The 22,060-nt window shown below is 38.2% G+C and overlaps 1 protein-coding gene across 2 annotated transcripts in view; it reads right to left on the bottom strand.

Annotated features, from left to right (window-relative positions):
* Nucleotides 1-22,060, bottom strand: part of LOC129625327 (ankyrin repeat domain-containing protein 26-like) — a 79,157-nt gene that overhangs the window by 41,571 nt on the left and 15,526 nt on the right. For both annotated transcript variants that reach the window (XR_008701352.1, XM_055543477.1), the window contains exons 8-13: nt 21,951-22,020; nt 18,924-18,984; nt 18,635-18,831; nt 3,957-4,086; nt 3,594-3,655; nt 2,232-2,319 (exon numbers count right to left, since the gene is read on the bottom strand). Coding sequence is in view for 1 of the 2 variants with exons in the window: in XM_055543477.1 (XP_055399452.1) it covers nt 2,232-2,319; nt 3,594-3,655; nt 3,957-4,086; nt 18,635-18,831; nt 18,924-18,984; nt 21,951-22,020 (608 nt within the window). In the remaining variant the exon portion in view is untranslated. The remainder of the gene's footprint in view (nt 1-2,231; nt 2,320-3,593; nt 3,656-3,956; nt 4,087-18,634; nt 18,832-18,923; nt 18,985-21,950; nt 22,021-22,060) is intronic.

Genomic DNA, 22,060 nt, shown 5'->3' on the forward strand with positions numbered 1-22,060 from the left:
AAGAAGATAAACGTGCAAGCTGATGGTAAAATGCACCAGTATATCTTGAATGCAATATAGCAGTAACATTTCCACCATTATACTGCAAGTATTTAACATGTTCTTCAACCTGTCCAGTCATTTAAGAAGTGCACAGTTGGGATGACAGTTCAGCTGAATGTATAATTCATTTCTCATCAGAGAAAGAGCAATGAACTGATTAGCTCGAATATACACTTGTAGAAAAATGGTTCATAAAAATATTCATTTTTTTCCCATACCCATGTGGGCTACTGGTATGCCTGCACGTCTTGGCTCCTCTAGTTTAGTCATCTTAAAATTTCTCGATCCATTCACGCAAGAAGGCATGTAAGACACACTTACAAAATAATGTACAATAAATTCTCAACATTGAAATACAATGATCAAAAAGGAAATAATAAATTTAATTGCCACAGAATTATTAGATGTTAAAAATCTTGCATGTTTTAAAATCAGTGTAGTATTTATTGAAAATAACAATTCTAGCATTTAGGGAATGAACCCTATCGATCTGTTTTGTTTCAAAACTTAGTTTGGTTGGGTACATCATGCTAATGCTTCAAAGGATTTCTGTGAAACCACTGTCAGAAACTCAGTTATCTTAAAAATAAAGTCAATCCCTCCATATTCAAATTAATCTAATTTGAATAACAAATACCAGTACAACATATGTCTTTGATGTCTATAGTTACTTGGAGTAGCTGGGATTGTCCCTACTTCTAGCACCCCCTCCTGCCTCCCGTATTATCGGGAACAACAATGATCTTATCTCTTTTCAGGGTAAATACACTGAAGCCATCCAGATGGAGTTCTCTCAAGTGTCCTCATCGACTCCAGACTCACCTCCCTAAAGCCTTACTTTCCTCCCTTTGTCCTTTCACTAGAGTCTTCCCTCTATAAAGGGTAATCTCTGGATCCGTGGTCTGAATTCTTCCCCCTTTACATTCTTTCTATGGATCATCCCCAGCATTTCTTTTCCTTCTTTGCTCAGCAATGGTATCTTACACCTATAATTGCTACTTCGACTCTTTGCTTCCCTCTGGCTATAAACATGCTCAGAAAGAAAAACAACATAATGCTTTCCCTTGATCCTGTTATGTCCTGCACTAGCCAATGCTCTTCTTCCAGATTTCTCTAAATGCAAGGCTACACCCTTGCTACTCGGAGAGCTTGTTAGAAACGCAGAATCTCAGACCTCGTGCTCAGCATGTGCACTTCCCACAAGGTCCCCAGGCGACTAATGAAAATTTGAGAAACTATTTGGTCTATACGGAGTCTGCTTCTACATTACTTCAACTTAATTTATTCTCCTGAAATCTTAGCCTCAACTTCCTCACTCTAACACTTCCCCCCCTCCCAAACTGAAACTGCATTACAAGTTGGAAACTTTCCAGTGGACTCTCTATCAGGCTGTAGGTTCCTTGAGCGCCCTGTTGTGCCCCCACTCTCTCCTTCTTTCCAGCTCTCTTGTTTTGTCCCATGTGACACCATGCTGGAAAGCAGCAACACTTCATATGACACCAATTTGCACACATTTACAGCTGAGCACCTGTGCCCACGCTCCCCCAGAGGATGACAGAGTGCTCTGCACACCCAGGGACCACAGTTCTGAACATCTTCCTAACAACGAGTAAACAAGAAGAGGGGAGAACTTTGCTGTTCTTCTCTGACAAGTTTTGGTGCTGGAAGCTCACTTCAAATTCATCGTCCATGTCAAATACTCTCCCTTTATCTAGAGACTTTCATTACTTATTGCCCCCTTCCCCCACAGACCTGTGCTTCCTTTCTTCATTTCCTCCCTGTACTCTCTGCCTCGCTCATCGTTCATTTCCTCTTTCCTCTTATTTCTCGGCCTTCTTTTGGTTGTAGAATATCTTGAGACAGAACTAATAATTTTTTCTCTTGTCCAGCATCACGTGGAATCTTAGTTCCCTGACCAGGGATCAAACCTCCACCCCTGCACTGGACAGTCTTAACATTTGGACCTCCAAGAAGTCCAGGAACTAATAATTTAGCTCCTTAAACTGGATTCTCAATTTAATCTGTGGCTGACACCTGATAAGATACACAATTTCCCTCCTCCTCTTGTCTTTTTCCTCACTACGGATCTGACAGATGTTTTGTTTGTTTGTTTGTTTTTGCCTGTTAGAATATTCCCATTTTAAATCAATGTTCTGTCAAATAACCTTTCTATAAAATACAGTTCTCACCTTCTACTTGTCCATTTAATGTATTTTTTCCTCTTTGATCTTCAGGTAAATGACACACAGAGTTCTGTGGAATGGTCTCAGAGATACTCTGTTAAAATGAATATTGAGTTCCATGAAGATTTCCTAATGTCTTTTTAAGAAAATACCCTACTTTTAAAAACTGCCTACATTTAACCCAGTTAAGACAGGTTTTGCCAAGATCTCACAGCTGCCAAATGACAGAACCTGGATGCTGACTTCATACACTGCTGGATCACCAGGTAGTGGCTGCCAGCAACGAAGACATCAGGCCCTTCCTATCTCCTTCCATAGCTGCCACCTTCAAACAGGGCATCATTACTTTATGTTACCTCAAGTACGGCTGCCATAAAGGTACTCTGCCCTGCTACTTAAGTTTAGTTGCTCACTCGTGTCCGACTCCTTGCGACACCATGGACTGTAGCCTGCCTAGCTCCTCCATCCATGGGATTTTCCAGGCAAGAGTACTGGAGTGGGTTGCCATTTCCTTCTCCAGGGGATTTTCCTGACCCAGGGATCGAACCTTGATCTAAACCGTAGGCAGATACTTGACCTTCTGAGGCACCAGGGAAGTCCCCCTGCTACTTAAACAATCCAAAATGGTTTGTACTTATTAAAACATTGCTAAAGCAAACTGCTGTTATTACAACCCCACATATTTATTGCTATTCCCCATGCTTTTGCCTCTCTTGAAATGTTTCTTCCAGATTAACCTGACAATCCAAACACAGTAACACTTTTAAGTTTCAAGCACTATCTTTCAAGGTCCAAGTGATAAAAACCACAATTCAACCTGTTTCTCTCTGACCCTCTCTAGCAGTTTTACACGTGCACATGTACCAAAGAAACATACATTTGGTTGGGAGATTGGGACTGACACATACACACTACACACTATTGTGTATGAAATAGATAACTAATGAGGACCAGCTGTATGGCACAGGGAATGCTACTCAATATTCTGCAATGGCCCATATGGGAAAAAGAATCTAAAAAAGAGGTGATACACACACACATGAAACAAAGAAACATTTGGCCATGGGCTGACCTGAAATAATGTTTCAGTTTTCAGATAAATGTAACTTCAGAACTCAAGCGGATTCCTTATGAGCTCTAAGCCTTGGTTTCTGTACTACACTGACTTCACTAGGTGAATCTTGCAAATGAACAACAGTGTACTAGGTGGTAGTATTTGGCATAGAATTATTTTATTCAATATAGGTTAAAAGTAAGAGAAGAGTTTTGATGGGGAAATGCAAAGGTGAGAGAGTCACAGCATCTCCCACTTTCATGTACTTACATTACTCAGGGCTTACATTTCAAAATAATAATAGAAGACAGTACCTCAGAAATCCTAGGTGATTCTGTATCTTTCTCTTCTCCCAATCCTATGGCTGACATCATGTCTGTAAAATGCAGTCACAGATGCATTAATGAGAACATTTACTACTATGAATTTTAAAGACATATGTAAGTCTCTCCCTATCCACAAATATTTCAATAAAATAAAGTAGTGGAAAAGAATTTCAGAGGGTTGAAGCATTTTCAGGAAGAAAAAGTTGGTAGTAAGTGGGACACTTCTGAAGAAAGAGAGCAAAAGAAATGTATTTCAAATGAAATGGATATTGTATTTGGATCTATACCATTTACATGTTTTTATATTTACTTTTAAGTATAGACAAAATTCACAGGCATTCACTAACTTACCACTTCTATTATTTTTGTGTGCTCTATCAACAGAAGTCAAATGGTCATGATTTGCTTGCTCTTGGGGAGCCCTTTCAATAATATCAGCATCACTTTCGTTTTCAACAAGTTCTGGCTTTGTGGTTCCTTCCTATAGAAACAAGACAAAATAAAACCAAAACCCAACTTCAGAAAACATATTCATTCATTGGTCCTTCACCCCGTCAGTGAGACGACAATCACGGTGTCTAGCACATCCTCTAGGGTGTCCTGGGAGAAATTAGAACTGTTAAAGAGAAGAGCGACTCTGCTCTGCGTCTAGGCAAGGCAGAGACAGGTGGAAACAAACGAGAGCAGAAGAGTATCCTTCGACCTCTCTGCAGCTGAAGTGGACAGAGCACAGGATGCGCACAAAGGAGAGCAGAGGCAGGTGTACCTGGGAAGCTCAAGGAACGCTGTGACAAAGGGCTGTGTCTCAGAAGACAGAGAGTGCAGAGCCGGGGTGTGAGGGGGGTTCTAGGAAGGGAGGCCCGAACCAACAGATGAGGTGTGAAACAGTATTCACAAGTCATGTGGAAAACTAGATCACAGTTACTGGGAACTGTATAGAGAGACAAAACTGGAGGACCAGGTTCAAACAGGGAAAAGCAAGTGTCATCTTCTTCCTTCAAGTGACAGGGATCATCACCAATTTATTTTACTTGGTGCCATGCTTTTATTCAAGTGACAGGGAAAAGACTGCACTGCACTAGGAAGTAGAAAGTTCAGTTTAGTTCAGTTGTTCAGTTGTGTCCGACTCTTTGCGACCCCATGGACTGCAGCACGCCAGGCCTCCCTGTCCATCGCCAACTCCCAGAGTTTACTCAAACTCATGTCCATTGACTCGGTGATGCCATCCAACCATCTCATCCTCTGTCACCCCCTTCTCCTCCTGCCTTCAATCTTTCCCAGCATCAGGGTCTTTTCTAATGAGTCAGTTCTTTGCATTAGATGGCCAAAGTTTCAGCTTCAGCATCAGTCCTTCCAATGAATATTCAGGACTGACTTCCTTTAGGATGGACTGGTTGGATCTCTTTGCAGTCCAAGGGCCTCTCAAGAGTCTTCTCCAACACCACAGTTCAAAAGCATCAATTCTCTGGCGCTCAGCTGTCTTTATAGTCCAACTCTCACATCCATACATGACTACTGGAAAAATCATAGCTTTGACTAGATGGACTTTTGTTGGCAAAATAATGTCTCTGCTTTTTAATATGCTGTCTAGATTGGTCATACCTTTTCTTTCAAGGAGCAAGTGTCTTTTAATTTCATGACTGCAGTCACCATCTGCAGTGATTTTGGAGCCCAAGAAAATATAGTCTGTCATTGTTTCCACTGTTTCCCCATCTATTTGCCATGAAGTGATGGGCCTGGATGCCATGATCTTAGTTTTCTGAATGCTGAGTTTTAAGCCAACTTTTTCACTCTCCTCTTTCACTTTCATCAAGAGGCTCTTTAGTTCTTCACTTGCTGCCATAAAGGTGGTGTCATTTGCATATCTGAGGTTATTGATATTTCTCCCAGCAATCTTGATTCCAGCTTGTGCTTCATCCAGCCCAGAGTTTCTCATGATGTACTCTGAATATAAGTTAAATAAGCAGGGTGACAATATATAGCCTTGATGTACTCCTTTCCCTATTTGGATATTTGGCCTTGGAGTACAGAATGCAGGGCAAAGGCTAATAGAGTTTTGCCAAGTGATTGCACTGGTCATAGCAAACACCCTCTTCCAACAACACAAGAGAAGACTCTGCACATGGACATCACCAGATGGTCAATACCGAAATCAGGTTGATTATATTCTTTGCAGCTAAAGATGGAGGAGTTCTATACAGTCAGCAAAAACAAGACTGGGAGCTGACTGTGGCACAAACCATGAACCCCTCATAGCCAAATTCAGACTTAGATTGAAGGAAGTAGCAAGTATGACAGTGTATTACAGGAGAGCATTAAAAAGAAAAGAACAAAAACAAAAACCTATAAGCAATGCTCCAGAGTGGACAGTAAGCACACTAGATACTGTACATCACCCAAAGTGTCCATTAAACTGTAATTAAAAAGCTAATTTGGTTTTAAAAATAGCCAAATAAAAATGGTAACAGTCATTCTAAAACAAACTGCAGAGCCAGGAGGAATGAAAAGATTGACAAGTATATTTTAGAAAGATTACTCTGGCAGCAACATAAAAAAGAACATCAGGGTAGCAAAACTAGAAAAGAATATTTCAAGATTATAGGTGAGACAGTGAGTTATGGTGATAAGATATGAAAAATGAGAAGCAGGCAGAAAATACTGAATTTCTTGAGTGACTGGAAGCGGTAATTTCAAGGAAGTTTGGAGTCCAGGATTTTTCCTGCTGTGGCATTTCAGTGATTCTGTCTACTAGGATGGGGAAGACAGATGAAGGGATAGCTTACAAAGAGTCAGGGATGAGGGAAGCATCAGGGACAATGCCTTCAGTTTGGGGTGTAATAAATTATTTTGAGGCGTGCAAGGGACTCAGAAGAAAGGATTTGGGTAAATACATTTGAATTAGAAATAGATAAACTTATTCAGGAAAAACATACTGTAAAGATAATTATTTGTAAAAAATACTAACCTGGTATAATTAATGCAACCCTAGGCAGAAATCTGAACTTTTGAAAATAAAACAATACCAGGGGAAGAAAACTATGAGATTAAAATTGTCAATTATATATTTCAACATGTTTCAAGGATATAAAACTATACTTTTATAAATATATGAAAATACTCATTTCTGTCATATTACCATAATAAGCATTTTGTGTAATGAAAGGTTTAATTGTTAAACACCAATTCAAGATGCTACAAGAAGACTCTGTTTTAAAATTGATCTTAAAAGACAAGTTTTAATTTGTAGAAGAGAAATGCTTATGTGAGGATGGAATTATGAGGCATTTTAAAGTACTACTATGACATAAGAAAGAAATAGAAAACCCTATTTGAAAAGATCTGATTCAAAATTGATGGCGAAATCAAAAGCTTTACAGACAAAGCAAAAGTTAAGAGAATTTAGCACCACCAAACCAGTCTTACAACAAATACCTAAGGGATTTGCAGCCAGTAAACACAAGAGAAAGGAAAGACCTACAAAAACAAACCCAAAACAATTAAGAAAATGTCAACAGGAACATATATATTGATTATTACTTTAATATAAATGGATTCAATTCATCAACCAAAAGATACAGAATAACTGAATGAATACAAAAACAAGAGCCAAATATATACTGCCCACAAGAGACCCGCTTCAGACCTAGAGACACATACAGACTGAAAGTAAATGGATGGAAAAAGGTATTCCATTTGAATGGTAACCAAAAGATAGCCAGTGTGGCAACCCTTATTTCACACAAAATAGACTTTAAAATAAAGAATATTATAACAGACAAAGGACACTACATAATGATCAAAGGATCAATCCAAGAAGAAGATATAACAATTGCAAGTATTTATGCCCCCAACATAGATGCACCTCAATACACAAGGCAAACACTAACAGGCATAAGAGGGGAATTCAACAGCAACACAGCCATAGTGGGGGACTTTAACACCCCACTTACACCAGTGGACAGATCATCAAAACAGAGAATCAATAAGGAAATACAAAACTTCAATGAAACATTAGACCCAATGGATCTAATTGATATCTTCAGGACTTTCCATCCAAATGCAGAAGAATACACTTTGTTCTCAACTGCACATGGAACATTCTCTAGGATAGACCACATCTTGGGCCACAAATCAAGCCTCAGTAAATTTAAAAAATTGAAAATATGTCACGTATCTTCTCTGACCACAACACTATGAGACTAGATATCAACTACAGGAGAAAAATGTAAAAAAGCACAAACTCAGGGAGATTAAACAATTCATTACTAAATAACGAAAAGGTTATTGAAGAAATAAGAAGGGAAATCAAAAGATTCCTAGAAACAAATGACAACAAAAACACGACCACCCAAAACCTATGGGATTCAATAAAAGCACTTCTAAGAGAGAAGTTGATAGCAGCACAATCCTACCTCCAGGACAAGAAAAACTTTGAACAGGCAACACTCTACATTTAAAGCAGCTAGAAAAAGAACCAAAACCCCCCACAGTCAGCAGAAGGAAAGAAATCATACAGATCAGCGCAGAAATAAATCAAAAAGAAAATGAAGGAAACAATAGCAAAGATTAATCAGACTGAACACTGGTTCTTTGAGAAGATAAGCAAAATGGACAAACCACTAGCCAGACTCATCAAGAACAGAAGGGAGAAAAATCAAATTGACAAGATTAGAAATGAAAAAGGAGAAGTTACAACAGACAACACAGAGATGAAAAGGATCATAAGAAAATGTTATGAGCAACAACATGCTAATAAAAGGGACAACCGAGAGGAGATGGACGGATTCTTAGAAAAGTTCAACCTCCCAAAACTGAATCAGGGAGAAATAAAAATTACAAACAAGCCAATTACAAACACTGAAATAGAAAGTGTTCTCCAAAATCTCCCAAAAACAAAAGCCCAGGGCCAGATGGCTTCACAGGGGAATTTTATCAAACATTTAGAGAAGAGCTAATGCCTATTTTTCTGAAACTCTTCCAAAAAATTGCAGAGGAAGGAACACTTCCAAACTCATTCTATGAGGCCACAATCACCTTGATACCAAAACCAGGCAGAGACAACACAAGAAAGAAAATTACAGGCCAATATCACTGACAAACACAGATGTAAAAATCCTCAACAAAACTCTAGCAAACACAATTCAGCAACACATTCAATAGCTCATATACCATGATCAATTCGGTTTATGCCAGGGATGCAAGGATTCTTCAATATACACAAACCAATTTCAATGTGATGCACCATCTTAACAAATTGAAAAATAAGAACCATATGATCATCTCAATAGAGGCAGAAAAAGCCTTTGGCACAATTCAGCACCTGTTTATGACAAAAACGTTTCAAAAAATAGACACAGGAGGAACCTCGGTCAACATAGTAAAGGCCGTATAGAATAAACCCACAGCAAACATTATTCTCAATGAGGAAAAATGAAAAGCAGTCCCTCTAAGATCAGGAACAAGACAAAGTTGTCCATTCTCACCACAATTATTCAGCATGGTTTTGGAAGTCCTAGCTATGGCAATCAGTGAAGAAAAAGAAAGAAAAAGAATCCAGATCTGAAAAGAAGAAGTAAAACTCTCTCTTTTGCAAATGAAATGATTCCACACATAGAAAACCCAGAAGAAACTATCTATTTTCTAGTAAAAGAAAATTACTAGAGCTAAACAATGAATTTAACAAAGTTGTATGATACAAGGTCAATACACAGAAATCACTTGAATTCCTATATACTAACAATGAAAAATCAGAAAGTGAAATTAAGGAGCCAATCCCATTCACCACTGCAACAAAAAGAATAAAATATCTAGTAATAAACCTACCTAAGGAGACAAAAGACCTGTATATGGAAAATTCTAAGACACCGAGGAAAGAAAAGAAAGACGACATAAAGAGGTGGAGAGATATTCCATATTCCTGGGTAGGAAGAATTAATAGTGTGAAAATGACTATATTACCAAATGCAATCTACAGATTCAGTGTGATCACTTTCAAATTACCAATGGCATTTTTCATAGAACTAGAACAATATATACAATGGACTATTACTCAGCCATAAAGAGAAACACATTTGAGTCAGTTCTAACGAGGTTGACAAACCTAGAGCCTATTCTCCAGAGTGAAGCAAGTCAGAAAGAGAAATATAAATATCATATACTATTCGCATATACATGGAATCTACAAAGATTCTGAGCCTACAATGGTACTGATGAATTTATTTGCAGGGCAGCAATGGAGAAACAGATATAGAGAACAGACTTACGGACATGGGGGGAGGGGAAGTAGGGAGAGGGTGAGAGGGATGGAAAGAGTAACATGGAAACTTACAATTCCTTATGTAAAATAGATAGCCAATGGGAATTTGTTATATGACTCAGGGAACTCAGAAAGGGACTCTGTGACAATCTAGAAAAGTGGGATGGGGAGGGAGATGGGAGGAGGGTTTGGGAGGGAGGGGACATGGGTGTACCTACGGCTGATTCTTGTTGATGTTTGACAGAAAACAACAGAATTCTGTAAAGTGATTATCCTTCAATTAAAAAATAAATACATTTTCTAAAAACCCCATTTGAAAATTTCATCGTTTTTCTTTTTTCCCTGTAAACAGCACACTAACGACCCTAATTTTCTTTCTATGCCCTCTTCAATGGCAGATAAAGATTGAAGGAACAATTTAGATATATAAAAAGTAGTAAAACTATGATTATCCAAGTTGGAGATTTAAAAGTTTTCAAATACATCTATGATTATCCAGCAGAATTCAATATTCACATCAGGAAAGAACAAATGAGCTGAAACAATCAAGTAACCACAATGACTGAGTTTTAGATATGGAAGAATTTGCATTTTAGTTTAGCATGTATAGCAAAGAACTGACATGCTAATTTAACACCTACAAATACTGAAGCTAATAAAGTTTCTTAAAAATAAAACTTAAAAATAACTTCTTAACTTAAAAAAACTTCTTAAAAATAAACTTCTTAAAATTTTATTCTTTAATAAAATTCCTAAAATGGAATATACATATTACTAGAGATATTTTTTAAAGTAAAAAATTATCTTTCTGAGATAATTTTATAAACTCTGTTGGTAATTCTTTCCTTATAATTTTATAACAAGTAGTCTCCATAAGAAAAAAATCATGAATTGTGATTTCATTCATTCAATGTGTGTGACTTGCAGATATTAGGAAAAGATAAATCAGAATCTCTCTGGGGGTGGGGCGGGGTGGAGTTCTACATTTTATTCTTTAAGACTGTTGCAGCTTAAAATTTTCTCATGACATGAAAAGAGTTTAAGAATCTCATTTATATAATTATAAATTATAATTTTAGTAAAACACAAGATAAAATGCTTATTTCCTCTTTATTTTCAAAAAGATTCAAAACCTCCACCAAGATTATACCAAAGAGTAAGATAAATTAGTTAAGTACATTAAGTATGTATCAAACAGTAAGTTAGTAACCACAAGAAACAGAAGGGCCACAAATTCTTAATTCATAATATATCTGCTAAGGCCTAAAATAGAGCTCATCTAGAATTGCCTATAAATGAAAGTTTTGCTAGATTAAATAGAAGACATCACTTGATTAATTTCAAAGTGAGAATTTTTTAAAAAAGAGAAATCACTTCAAATTGAAATGAACTTCCAGAAGGAACTATATTCAATATAGATATATACATATACAAGTGTAACCAGGTCACATTGCTATACACAGGAAACTAACACAGTATTGTTAGTTTATGACTACACTTTAAAGAAAAAAACAAAAACAACCACCAACCTCAAAAACAACCACCAAAAAAGCTAAGTATCAAATTTTCTTTCAGTTCTTCATAAAAATCAGCTATATGTCATTCAGAAGTGTATAAGTATTGAGTTTTCACAACCTCACTTTCTCCTACGTTGAATTTGAAATAATTTATCTCATATTTATAATATAGAGCACCTCCTCTGACTTACCCCCACTATTTCTGTTGTGTTTGTAAAATAATGTTTCATCTTGACCTTCATTCTGTCTCGTATTCATCTTTTTTAAATTTATTTATTTTAAATGGAGGCTAATTACTTTACAATATTGTATTGGTTTTGCCATACATCAACATGAGTCCACCATGGGTGTACACGTGTTCCCCATCCTGATCCCCCTCCCACCTCCCTCCCCATACCATCCCTCTGGGTCATCCCAGGGCACCAGCCCCGAGTATCCTGTATCACGCATCGAACCTGGACTGGTGATTTGTTTCACATATGATATTATACATATTTCTATGCCATTCTCCCAAATCATCCCACCCTCGCCCTCTCCCACAGAGTCCAAAAGACTGTTCTATACATCTGTGTCTCTTTTGCTGTCTCGCATACAGGGTTATCGTTACCATCTTTCTAAATTCCATATATACGCATTAGTATACTGTATTGGTGTTTTTCTTTCTGGCTTACTTCACACTGTATAATAGGCTCCAGTTTCATCCACCTTGTTAGAACTGATTCAAATGTATTCTTTTTAATGGCTGAGTAATACTCCATTGTGTATAGGTACCACAGCTTTCTTATCCATTCGTCTGCTGATGGACATCTAGGTTGCTTCCATGTCTTGGCTATTATAAACAGTGCTGCGATGAACATTGGGGTACATGTGTCTCTTTCAATTCTGGTTTTCTCGGTGTGTATGCCCAGTAGTGGGATTGCTGGGTCCCAGTTCTATTTCCAGTTTTTTAAGGAATCTCCACACTGTTCTCCATAGTGGCTGTACTAGTTTGCATTCCCACCAACGGTGTAAGAGGGCTCCCTTTTCTCCACACCCTCTCCAGCATTTATTGCTTGTAGACTATTGGATAGCAGCCATTCTGACTGGCGTGAAATGGTACCTCATTGTGGTTTTGATTTGCATTTGTCTGATAATGAGTGATGTTGAGCATCTTTTCATGTTTGTTAGCCATCTGTATGTCTTCTTTGGAGAAATGTCTGTTTAGATCTTTGGCCCATTTTTTGACTGAGTCGTTTATTTTCCTGGAATTGAGCTGCAGAAGTTTCTTGTACATTTTTGAGATTAATTGTTTGTCAGTTGCTTCATTTGCTATTATTTTCTCCCATTCTGAAAGCTGTCTTTTCACCTTGCTTATAGTTTCCTTTGTTGTGCAGAAGCTTTTAATTTTAATTAGGTCCCATTTGTTTATTTTTACTTTTATTTCCAATATTCTGGGAGGTGGGTCATAGAGGATCCTGCTGTGATTTATGTCAGAGAGTGTTTTGCCTATCTTCTCCTCTAGGAGTTTTATAGTTTCTGGTCTTACATTTAGATCTTTGATCCATTTTGAGTTTATTTTTGTCTATGGTATTAGAAAGGGTTCTAGTTTCATTCATTTAAAAGTGGTTGACCACTTTCAATTTGTTAATGTGGTGTATTACATTGATTGACTTGCGGATATTGAAGAATCCTTGCATCCCTGGAATAAAGCCCATTTGGTCATTATGTATGATCTTTTTAATGTGTTGTTGGATTCTGATTGCTAGAATTTTGTTAGTGATTTTTGCATCTATATTCATCAGTGATATTGGCCTGTAGTTTTCTTTTTTTGTGGCATCTTTGTCAGGTTTTGGTATTAGGGTGATGGTGGCCTCATAGAATGAGTTTGGAAGTTTACCTTCCTCTGCAATTTTCTGGAAGAGTTTGAGTAGGATAGGTGTTGGCTCGTCTCTAAATATTTGGTAGAATTCAGCTGTGAAGCCGTCTGGACCTGGGCTTTTGTTTGCTGGAAGATTTCTGATTACAGTTTCGATTTCCGTGCTTGTGATGGGTCTGTTAAGATTTTCTATTTCTTCCTGGTTCAGTTTTGGAAAGTTGTACTTTTCTAAGAATTTGTCCATTTCTTCCTCATTGTCCATTTTATTGGCATATAATTGCTGATAGTAGTCTCTTATGATCCTTTGTATTTCTGTGTTGTCTGTTGTGATCTCTCCATTTTCGTTTCTAATTTTATTGATTTGATTTTTCTCCCTTTGTTTCTTGATGAGTCTGGCTAATGGTTTGTCAATTTTATTTATCCTCTCAAATAACCAGCTTTTGGCTTTGTTGATTTTGGCTATGGTCTCTTTTGTTTCTTTTACATTTATTTCTGCCCTAATTTTTAAGATTTCTTTCCTTCTACTAATCCTGGAGTCCTGCATTTCTTCCTTTTCTAGTTGCTTGAGGTGTAGAGTTAGGTTATTTATTTGACTTTTTTCTTGTTTCTTGAGGTATGCCTGTATTGCTATGAACCTTCCCCTTAGCACTGCTTTTACAGTGTCCCACAGGTTTTGGGTTGTTGTGTTTTCATTTTCATTCATTTCTATGCATATTTTGATTTCTTCTGTGATTTGTTGGTTATTCACCACCATGTTATTCAGCCTCCATATTTTGGAATTTTTAATAGTTTTTCTCCTGTAATTGACATCCAATCTTACTGCATTGTGGTCAGAAAAGATGCTTGGAATGATTTCTATTTTTTTGAATTTACCAAGGCTAGATTTATGGCCCAGGATGTGATCTATCCTGGAGAAGGTTCCGTGTGTGCTTGAGAAAAAGGTGAAATTCATTGTTTTGGGGTGAAATGTCCTATAGATATCAATTACATCTAACTGGTCTACTGTATCTTTTAAAATTTGTGTTTCCTTGTTAATTTTCTGTTTAGTTGATCTATCCATAGGTGTGAGTGGATTAAAGTCTCCCACTATTATTGCGTTATTGTTAATTTCCCCTTTCATACTTGTTAGCATTTGTCTTACATATTGTGGTGCTCCTATGTTGGGTGCATATATATTTATAATTGTTATATCTTCTTCTTGGATTGATCCTTTGATCATTTTGTAGTGTCCTTCTTTGTCTCTTTTCTCAGCCTTTGTTTTAAAATCTATTTTATCTGATATGAGTATTGCTACTCCTGCTTTCTTTTGGGCTCTATTTGCGTGGAATATCTTTTTCCAGCCCTTCACTTTCAGTCTATATGTGTCCCTCGTTTTGAGGTGGGTCTCTTGTAGACAACATATATAGGGGTCTTGGTTTTGTATCCATTCATCCAATCTTTGTCTTTTGGTTGGGGCATTCAACCCATTTATGTTTAAGGTAACTATTGATAAGTATGATCCCATTGCCATTTACTTTATTGTTTTGGGTTAGAGTTTATACTCCCTTTTTGTGTTTCCTGTCTAGAGAATATCCTTAGTATTTGTTGGAGAGCTGGTTTGGTGGTGCTGAATTCTCTCAGCTTTTGCTTGTCTGTAACGCTTTTGGTTTCTCCTTCATATTTGAATGAGATCCTTGCTGGGTACAGTAGTCTGGGCTGTAGGTTATTGCCTTTCATCACTTTAAGTATGTCCTGCCATTCCCTCCTGGCCTGAAGAGTTTCTATTGAAAGATCAGCTGTTATCCTTATGGGAATCCCCTTGTGTGTTATTTGTTGTTTTTCCCTTGCTGCTTTTAATATTTGTTCTTTGTGTTTGAACTTTGTTAATTTGATTAGTATGTGTCTTGGGGTGTTTCAACTTGGGTTTATCCTATTTGGGACTCTCTGGGTTTCTTGGACCTGGGTGATTATTTCCTTCCCCATTTTAGGGAAGTTTTCAACTATTATCTCTTCAAGTATTTTCTCATGGCCTTTCTTTTTGTCTTCTTCTTCTGGGACTCCTATGATTCGAATTTTGGGGCATTTAACATTGTTCCAGAGGTCTCTGAGATTGTCCTCATTTCTTTAATTCGTTTTTCTTTTTTCCCCTTGGATTCATTTATTTCTACCATTCTATCTTCTATCTCACTAATCTTATCTTCTGACTCTGTTATTCTACTATTTGTTCCCTCCAGAGTGTTTTTGATATCATTTATTGCATTATTCATTATATATTGACTCTTTTTTATTTCTTATAGATCTTTGTTAAACCTTTCTTGCACCTTCTCAATCCTTGTCTCCAGGCTATTTATCTGTGATTCCATTTTGTTTTCAAGATTTTTGATCATTTTCACTATCATGATTCGGAATTCTTTATCAGGTAGATTCCCTATCTCTTCCTCTTTTGTTTGGTTTGGTGGGCATTTATCCTGTTCCTTTACCTGCTGGGTAGTCCTCTGTCTCTTCATCTTGTTTATATTGCTGCGTTTGGGTATCCTTTCTCTATTCTGGCAGTTTGTGGAGTTCTCTTTATTGTGGAGTTTCCTCTCTGTCAGTGGGGTTGTACGGGTGGCTTGTCAAGGTTTCCTGGTTAGGGAAGCTTATGTCGGTGTTCTGGTGGGTGGAGCTGTATTTCTTCTCTCTGGAGTGCAATGAAGTGTCCAGTAATGAGTTATGAGATGTCAGTGGGTTTAGAGTGACTTTGGGCAGCCTGTATATTGAAGCTCAGGGCTATATTCGTGTGTTGCTGGAGAATTTGTGTGGTATGTCTTTCTCTGGAACTTGTTGGCCCTTGGGTGGTGCTTGGTTACAGTGTAGGTATGGAGGCGTTTGATGAGCTCCTGTCAATTAATGTTCCTTGGAGTCAGGAGTGCCCTGGAGTCAGGGTTTGGACTTAAGCCTCCTACTTCCAGTTATCGGTCTTATTTTTACAGTAGTTTCAAAACTTCTCCTTCTATACAGCACCATTGATAAAACATCTAGGTTAAAGATGAAAAGTTTCTCCACAGTGAGGGACACCCAGACAGGTTCACAGAGTTACATGAAGAAGAGGGAGGAAGGAGACAGAGGTGGTCAGGAGGATAAAAGGGGGAATCAAAAGGAGAGAGACAGATCCAGCCAGTAATCAGTTCCCTAAGTGTTCTCCACCGTCCGGCACACACAAAGAGATCCACAGAGTTGGGTAGAGAAGAGAAGGGGGAGGGAGGAGATAGAGGCAACTTGGTGGAGAAAAAGGAGAGTCCAAAGTGGGAGAGAGCAGTCAAGCCAGTAATCTTGCTCCCAAGTAAACGTGAGTACTGAAGATTGGGTTCTTAAAGGTACAAAATTGATAACAAATACCAAAAAGCAAAGATTAAAAATCTAGTGTAGAGGTTGGATTTTCAAAAATTCAATATTAAAGGAAAAAAAAACAAAGTCACAAAAAGTATAATATATATATATATATATATATATATATATATATATATATATAAAGCTTGCTCTAAAAAATAGGGTCTCTTTCTCTCTCTCTCTCTTTTTTTTTTTTTTTTGCTAAGTAATAGTACGTTATAAAAATGAAAATTAAAGGAGTAATAGAGGACTTAAAAATTAAAAATTTTGTTTAAAAATTACAGAATGATAATAAAAATAGTAAAAATATATCTAGGACTTTCTCTGGTGTTGTTGTGGGCAGTGTGGGGTCAGTTCATTTTCAGATAGTTCCTTGATCTGGCTTATATTTCTCGAGACCTATAGGCCCCTCCCTATGTAGTCGGTACTAACAACAGGGTTTTAATCTATTGCACCTGTCACTTCCAAGGAGGTTCCCTCTGTTTTAGCTTCTTCTGTTTGTTGGTCTCTTCAGTGTCTGATTTCAGCCCTGACACAAGGGGGATGGTGGTGGACACTTTTTTTAGGCTCACTTGTTCAGTCGCACTGTGGGGAGGGAGGGACACTGCAAACAAATAACACACGTGTGCTTGCAGTGCCTCAGTCACACTGGGCCTGCCCCTGCTCACGGCTCGTGTGCCCTCCCTGCCCACACCGCTCAGGCTCCAGGTTGCTCCACCAGGAACCGTCGGAGGCCAGCCCTTGGCTGTCTGCACCTCCCAGGTTTAAGCCACTCAGGTTCAGGCGCTTGGGTAGTCCTCAGAGGTGAAGACTCCGTTGGGCCTGCGTTTTGTGCACTTCCCAGGTCCGAGCAGCTCAGGTGATGAGGTGTTTGGTGAGCACGGTTGCTGCGACTTATCGCCTCCCCCATCCCTGCCGTTCGGTTTTCTGGGTGTACAACTGGTGCACCTTCTCAGGCGGATGTTGACCGTCCAGAATCCCAAGAAGTCTTGGTTAGCAACGAAGCCTGCTTGCAGTTTGTTAGATAATGCCTCTCTGGGGCCGCGATTGCCCCCTTCCAGCTCTGGCTGCCTTTGCCTGCCTGTCACCAGAGGCGGGGGATGGGTTGGCCTGCAGCCGGCTAGCTCTGCTCAGTCCTTTGTTCTGTGAATGGGCCTGGTAGTGTCTTAGGTTAGGGCTTTTCGCGTGGTAGCTCTCCCACAGTCTGGTTTGCTAGCCCAAGTTAGTTCCCTCAGATTGCCCTCGGGGCATTCAGGCCCAGTCCTTACTCTAAGCAATGCAGCCCACGCCTCCCTGCCCAGCCCCCGCTTGCTAGTGGAGGATGCAGGCGTCTGCACTGCTTCTCCGCTGGGGGAGTTACCATTGGGCACGTAATCTGTGGGTCTTAATTATTAATTTATTTTTCCTCCTGGTTATGTTGCCCTCTGTGGTGCCAAGGCTCGCCACAGACTCAGCAGTGAGAATGCTTCCTCGTGTTTGGAAACTTCTCGCTTTTTTAAGACTCCCTTCCTGGGATGGAGCTCCATCCCTACCTCTTTTGTCTCTCTTTTTATCTTTTATATTTTTTCCTACCTCCTTTTGAAGACAATGGGCTGCTTTCCTGGGTGCCTGATGTCTTCTGCCAGCATTCAGAAGTTGTTTTGTGGAATTTACTCAGCATTCAAATGTTCTTTTGATGAATTTGTGGGGGAGAAAGTGGTCTCCCTGTCTTATTCCTCTGCCATCTTAGGACCGCCTCCTCTGTCTCGTCTCGTCTTCATCTTATCCTTCTTAAATGAATTCTTCTCCTTCATCCCCCTTGCAGTCTTCATATTCATCTAGCTGTTTTTCCTAATTGCTTTGTAATTTTTTTCTTTCATAATGGCATACTTAGTATGACAACATTTATAAATCTGAACCATGCAGATATATTGCTCTCATTATCACATCATTTTGTATCCTGACTTTGAAGTCTTCCATTTCTGCGGTGGGATCCTTTTTGTCATCATAGGATCAAGGGAATGGTGTGTAAAAAAGTACAGGGGAAAAAAGAGTTAAAAACAAAACAACTTACCTTTGCAAGACCAAGGCCTGCTAGAGTCTTGAGTGATTTTGGAAGAGGATCAGGCCTTGGGAAGGCAGGATGAGAGAAGCCCTGGACTCCAGGTGGTGGTTTGGGAAGGGTTTCAACCACATCTTCAATTTCACTATCAGAATTATTGTTCTCAGAGAGGGTGGCACTCTCTCGTCTCACAATGCCACATTCTGCTTCTAATACAGTGAAAACAGGGGAGAGTACATGAGAACCTGTGTCATTTCAAATCAGTGAATAACACCAGGAGGACAGTCCTCAAATAACTTACGGTTTCTCTTGGATTGCTGAAAAGCCTTCATTAGCTTTGCTAACTTTGGTTTTGGTTCCTTCTGGAGAAGAAAATAAGAGCTTGATGAATAACAAGTATCAACTTGAATAAAAGAATTATAACCTCCCCCATTACTATATGATCTAACACAAAGAACACAGGCTCTGGAGTCATTCAGATGTGGATTCAAATCCCAGTTCTGCCACTGACTAACCTTCTCATAGGGTAAGCATTATGACAGATGACATCAGAAACCCCAGATGTTCCTCTCCTTACCCCTAATTGACTGCTGTACAAATACTATGACATCCACTAGATTATTTCTCTACCAAAATGTTCTAGAAAAAAAATTTATCCCTGGCAGTTTAGAGTACTATTGAAAAACTAAGACATTTAAATTAATTGCTATATTTTGACATATGCTTGCATGATTTCTATATGCATCATTTATCACTTGGGAAGGGAAATATGAAAGTTTAGATTTTCGTAGAACCTTATTTAGATAGGTTACAAGTGCAAACAGGATAAGCTACTTCTATTCTGTTTGTTAAACAACTAAAGACAAATGATTGTTTCAATTCGGCTCTTTCAAAGAAAAAGGGAAAAAAAAACAAGAGTAAACCTGTAGGGAAATGACCATGAATGAAAGCCACAAACACACTAAACAGAAAGCCATAATCAAACATATTCACAGTAGAGGCAGAGAGAGATGGACTGAAAGAACAGACACTGAAGAAAAGTATTCTGCAAGGAAAAATTAGGTTAACAGTTTAAAAAAAAAAAAAAAGGGGGTGGGGGAGGAAAAGAAAGCAAAGAGAGAGACATTCCTAGTCAAGTACAAACTTAAGGGAAAAAAATAAGTATAATAAGGTTTGTGGAAAAACATATATTTAAAATTCATATACAATAGATCAGTAATATATCAGTATTCTTAAGGATATACTATGAACAAAGCCTCTATTTTATATGCTTTTATTAACATATAAATTATGCATCTATATTGTTCTTCAAATTTTATGAAAATATCAACATACATTGTATATAAAACATATATTTAAGACAGAGGCTTTTGTTCATAATATATCCCTAGTATAGCGGTCAGTATTACTCTAAAACTTTTTGTTTATAAATACTACCATATTAGAGTTGAATTTTGCCACTATAAAAAATGTCATTTGAGTAGCCACACATGGTCATCTATCACTACCTGAATGTTGTAAAGTATTACTTGAGAGAGAGAAAAATTGATTAAGAAATATTCCTAACTATTTACTGGGAAAAAGAACTGGTAATCAAAATTCTGAGGAGAAGGTATGGCTTGAAAAGAAACATTTAATGGAACACAAGATGGGGCTAAAAAGGTCAAAAATTCTAACCTAAAATTCTCATCTCACAATTGGTGGACACTGAAAAAAATACTATAACCTTTTACTTTTCACGTATTCCTTGTTTATTTCCTTGTTATGCAGGACCTCCTTCCTCAACATAATGCAGCTGAACTATATTACCTGTAACATTATACAGGATCCCATGTCTCTCTTCATTTATTCACATTCAAAAACTATTAACATGATTCTTACACTCGAGACCTATGCTACATGCTCCAGGAGATGCACAATTGTTTCCTGAACTCCACTAGCTTACACTGATACGGGGCTATAAGATGAACACTTAAATCAGAATAATACAAAATGTCTGAAATCTGAAGCTTTAGAATGTGACACAATAACTTGGACTAGGTTTTTTTAAAACTACAATAGAAAAAAAAATCTCAAGTTGTAAGTTTTATCTTATGGTTATTAAAAGTCTCTGCTTCTATGAAGTGAAAGTCGCTCAGTCGTGTCCGACTTTTTGCAACCCCATGGACTATATGGTCCATGGAATTCTCCAGGCCAGAATACTGGAGTGGGTAGCTGTTTCCTTCTCCAAGGGATCTTCCCAACCCAGGGATTGAACCCAGATCTCCTGCATTGTAGGCAGATTCTTTACTGTCTGAGCCACAAGGGAAACCGCTTCTATAGCTGGTTATTATTTTAGGCCAACATGCATTCTTCAATGAGATGAAGAGTTGTGAATATACTCTTAATGGAATGCTTGAGAAAACACAGTGGAATTCCTTTATAATATGGATTTTGGAGACACAGAATTTTAATTTCTAAATCTCTATAACTTCAACTTTTATTTTAGTCTTAATGCAGAGCCGAGACAGAAACAGAGAAAAAAAAAAAAAAAAAAAGGCCCTCCTAACAACTCTGCTGCTGCTGCTGCTACTAAGTCGCTTCAGTCATGTCCGACTCTGTGCGACCCCATAGACGGCAGCCCACCGGGCTCCCCCATCCCTAGGATTCTCCAGGCAAGAACACTGGAGTGGGTCGCCATTTCCTTCTCCAATGCATGAAAGTGAAAAGTGAAAGTGAAGTCACTCAGTCGTGTCTGACTCTTTGCGTCCCCATGGACTGCAGCCTACCAGGCTCCCCTGTCCATGGAATTTTCCAGGCAAGAGTACTGGAGTGGGTTGCCAATGCCAACAAACCAAAATAAAGTGTCCAGGGGTGGTGGGTAGTGGTGGGGGGGGGGGCGGCAACTAGATGATATATGCTATATAGTTTTGGAACTGAAAGGCTCCAGGAAGATTCCATGATTATTAAAATAAGTAATTATATCCACTAAAGATATCATTATGAGTGTTGCAAAAGTCATGTCCTTATGGTTTAAAATTCACAGTAAGACTCTATCCTTGACCAAAATTCATATTTCCTTCACTGTGGGAAAGCTTTTCCCAATACAATTTTCCTGTCACTCTATATTTTCCAGCCCATTGTTTTCTTCACCCCACCTTCAGTATTTACCAAAGTTAAAAATAAAAAAAAATCAACTAGTCATATTTTTATAAAATAGTTTGCCCTGAAGAACTTTCCATTACAAACATAAAACAGTGAGAGGGACACCATTGCTGAATTTAAGAGTAAACACTACATGAAACTGAATTCAGAGCATGAAAACTAATTTCACAAGAGCGCACTTTACCTTGATTTCAGAACCTAAGACGTCATCATCTGATGTAGGCCGTGAATCCACACCAGGTTTGTTGGAAAACCTTTAGAGCATAAACACAACGAAAATGAGTGAGTTCATTT

This window comes from Bubalus kerabau, chromosome 13, assembly GCF_029407905.1.
Source record: "Bubalus kerabau isolate K-KA32 ecotype Philippines breed swamp buffalo chromosome 13, PCC_UOA_SB_1v2, whole genome shotgun sequence".
NCBI lineage: Eukaryota > Metazoa > Chordata > Mammalia > Artiodactyla > Bovidae > Bubalus > Bubalus kerabau.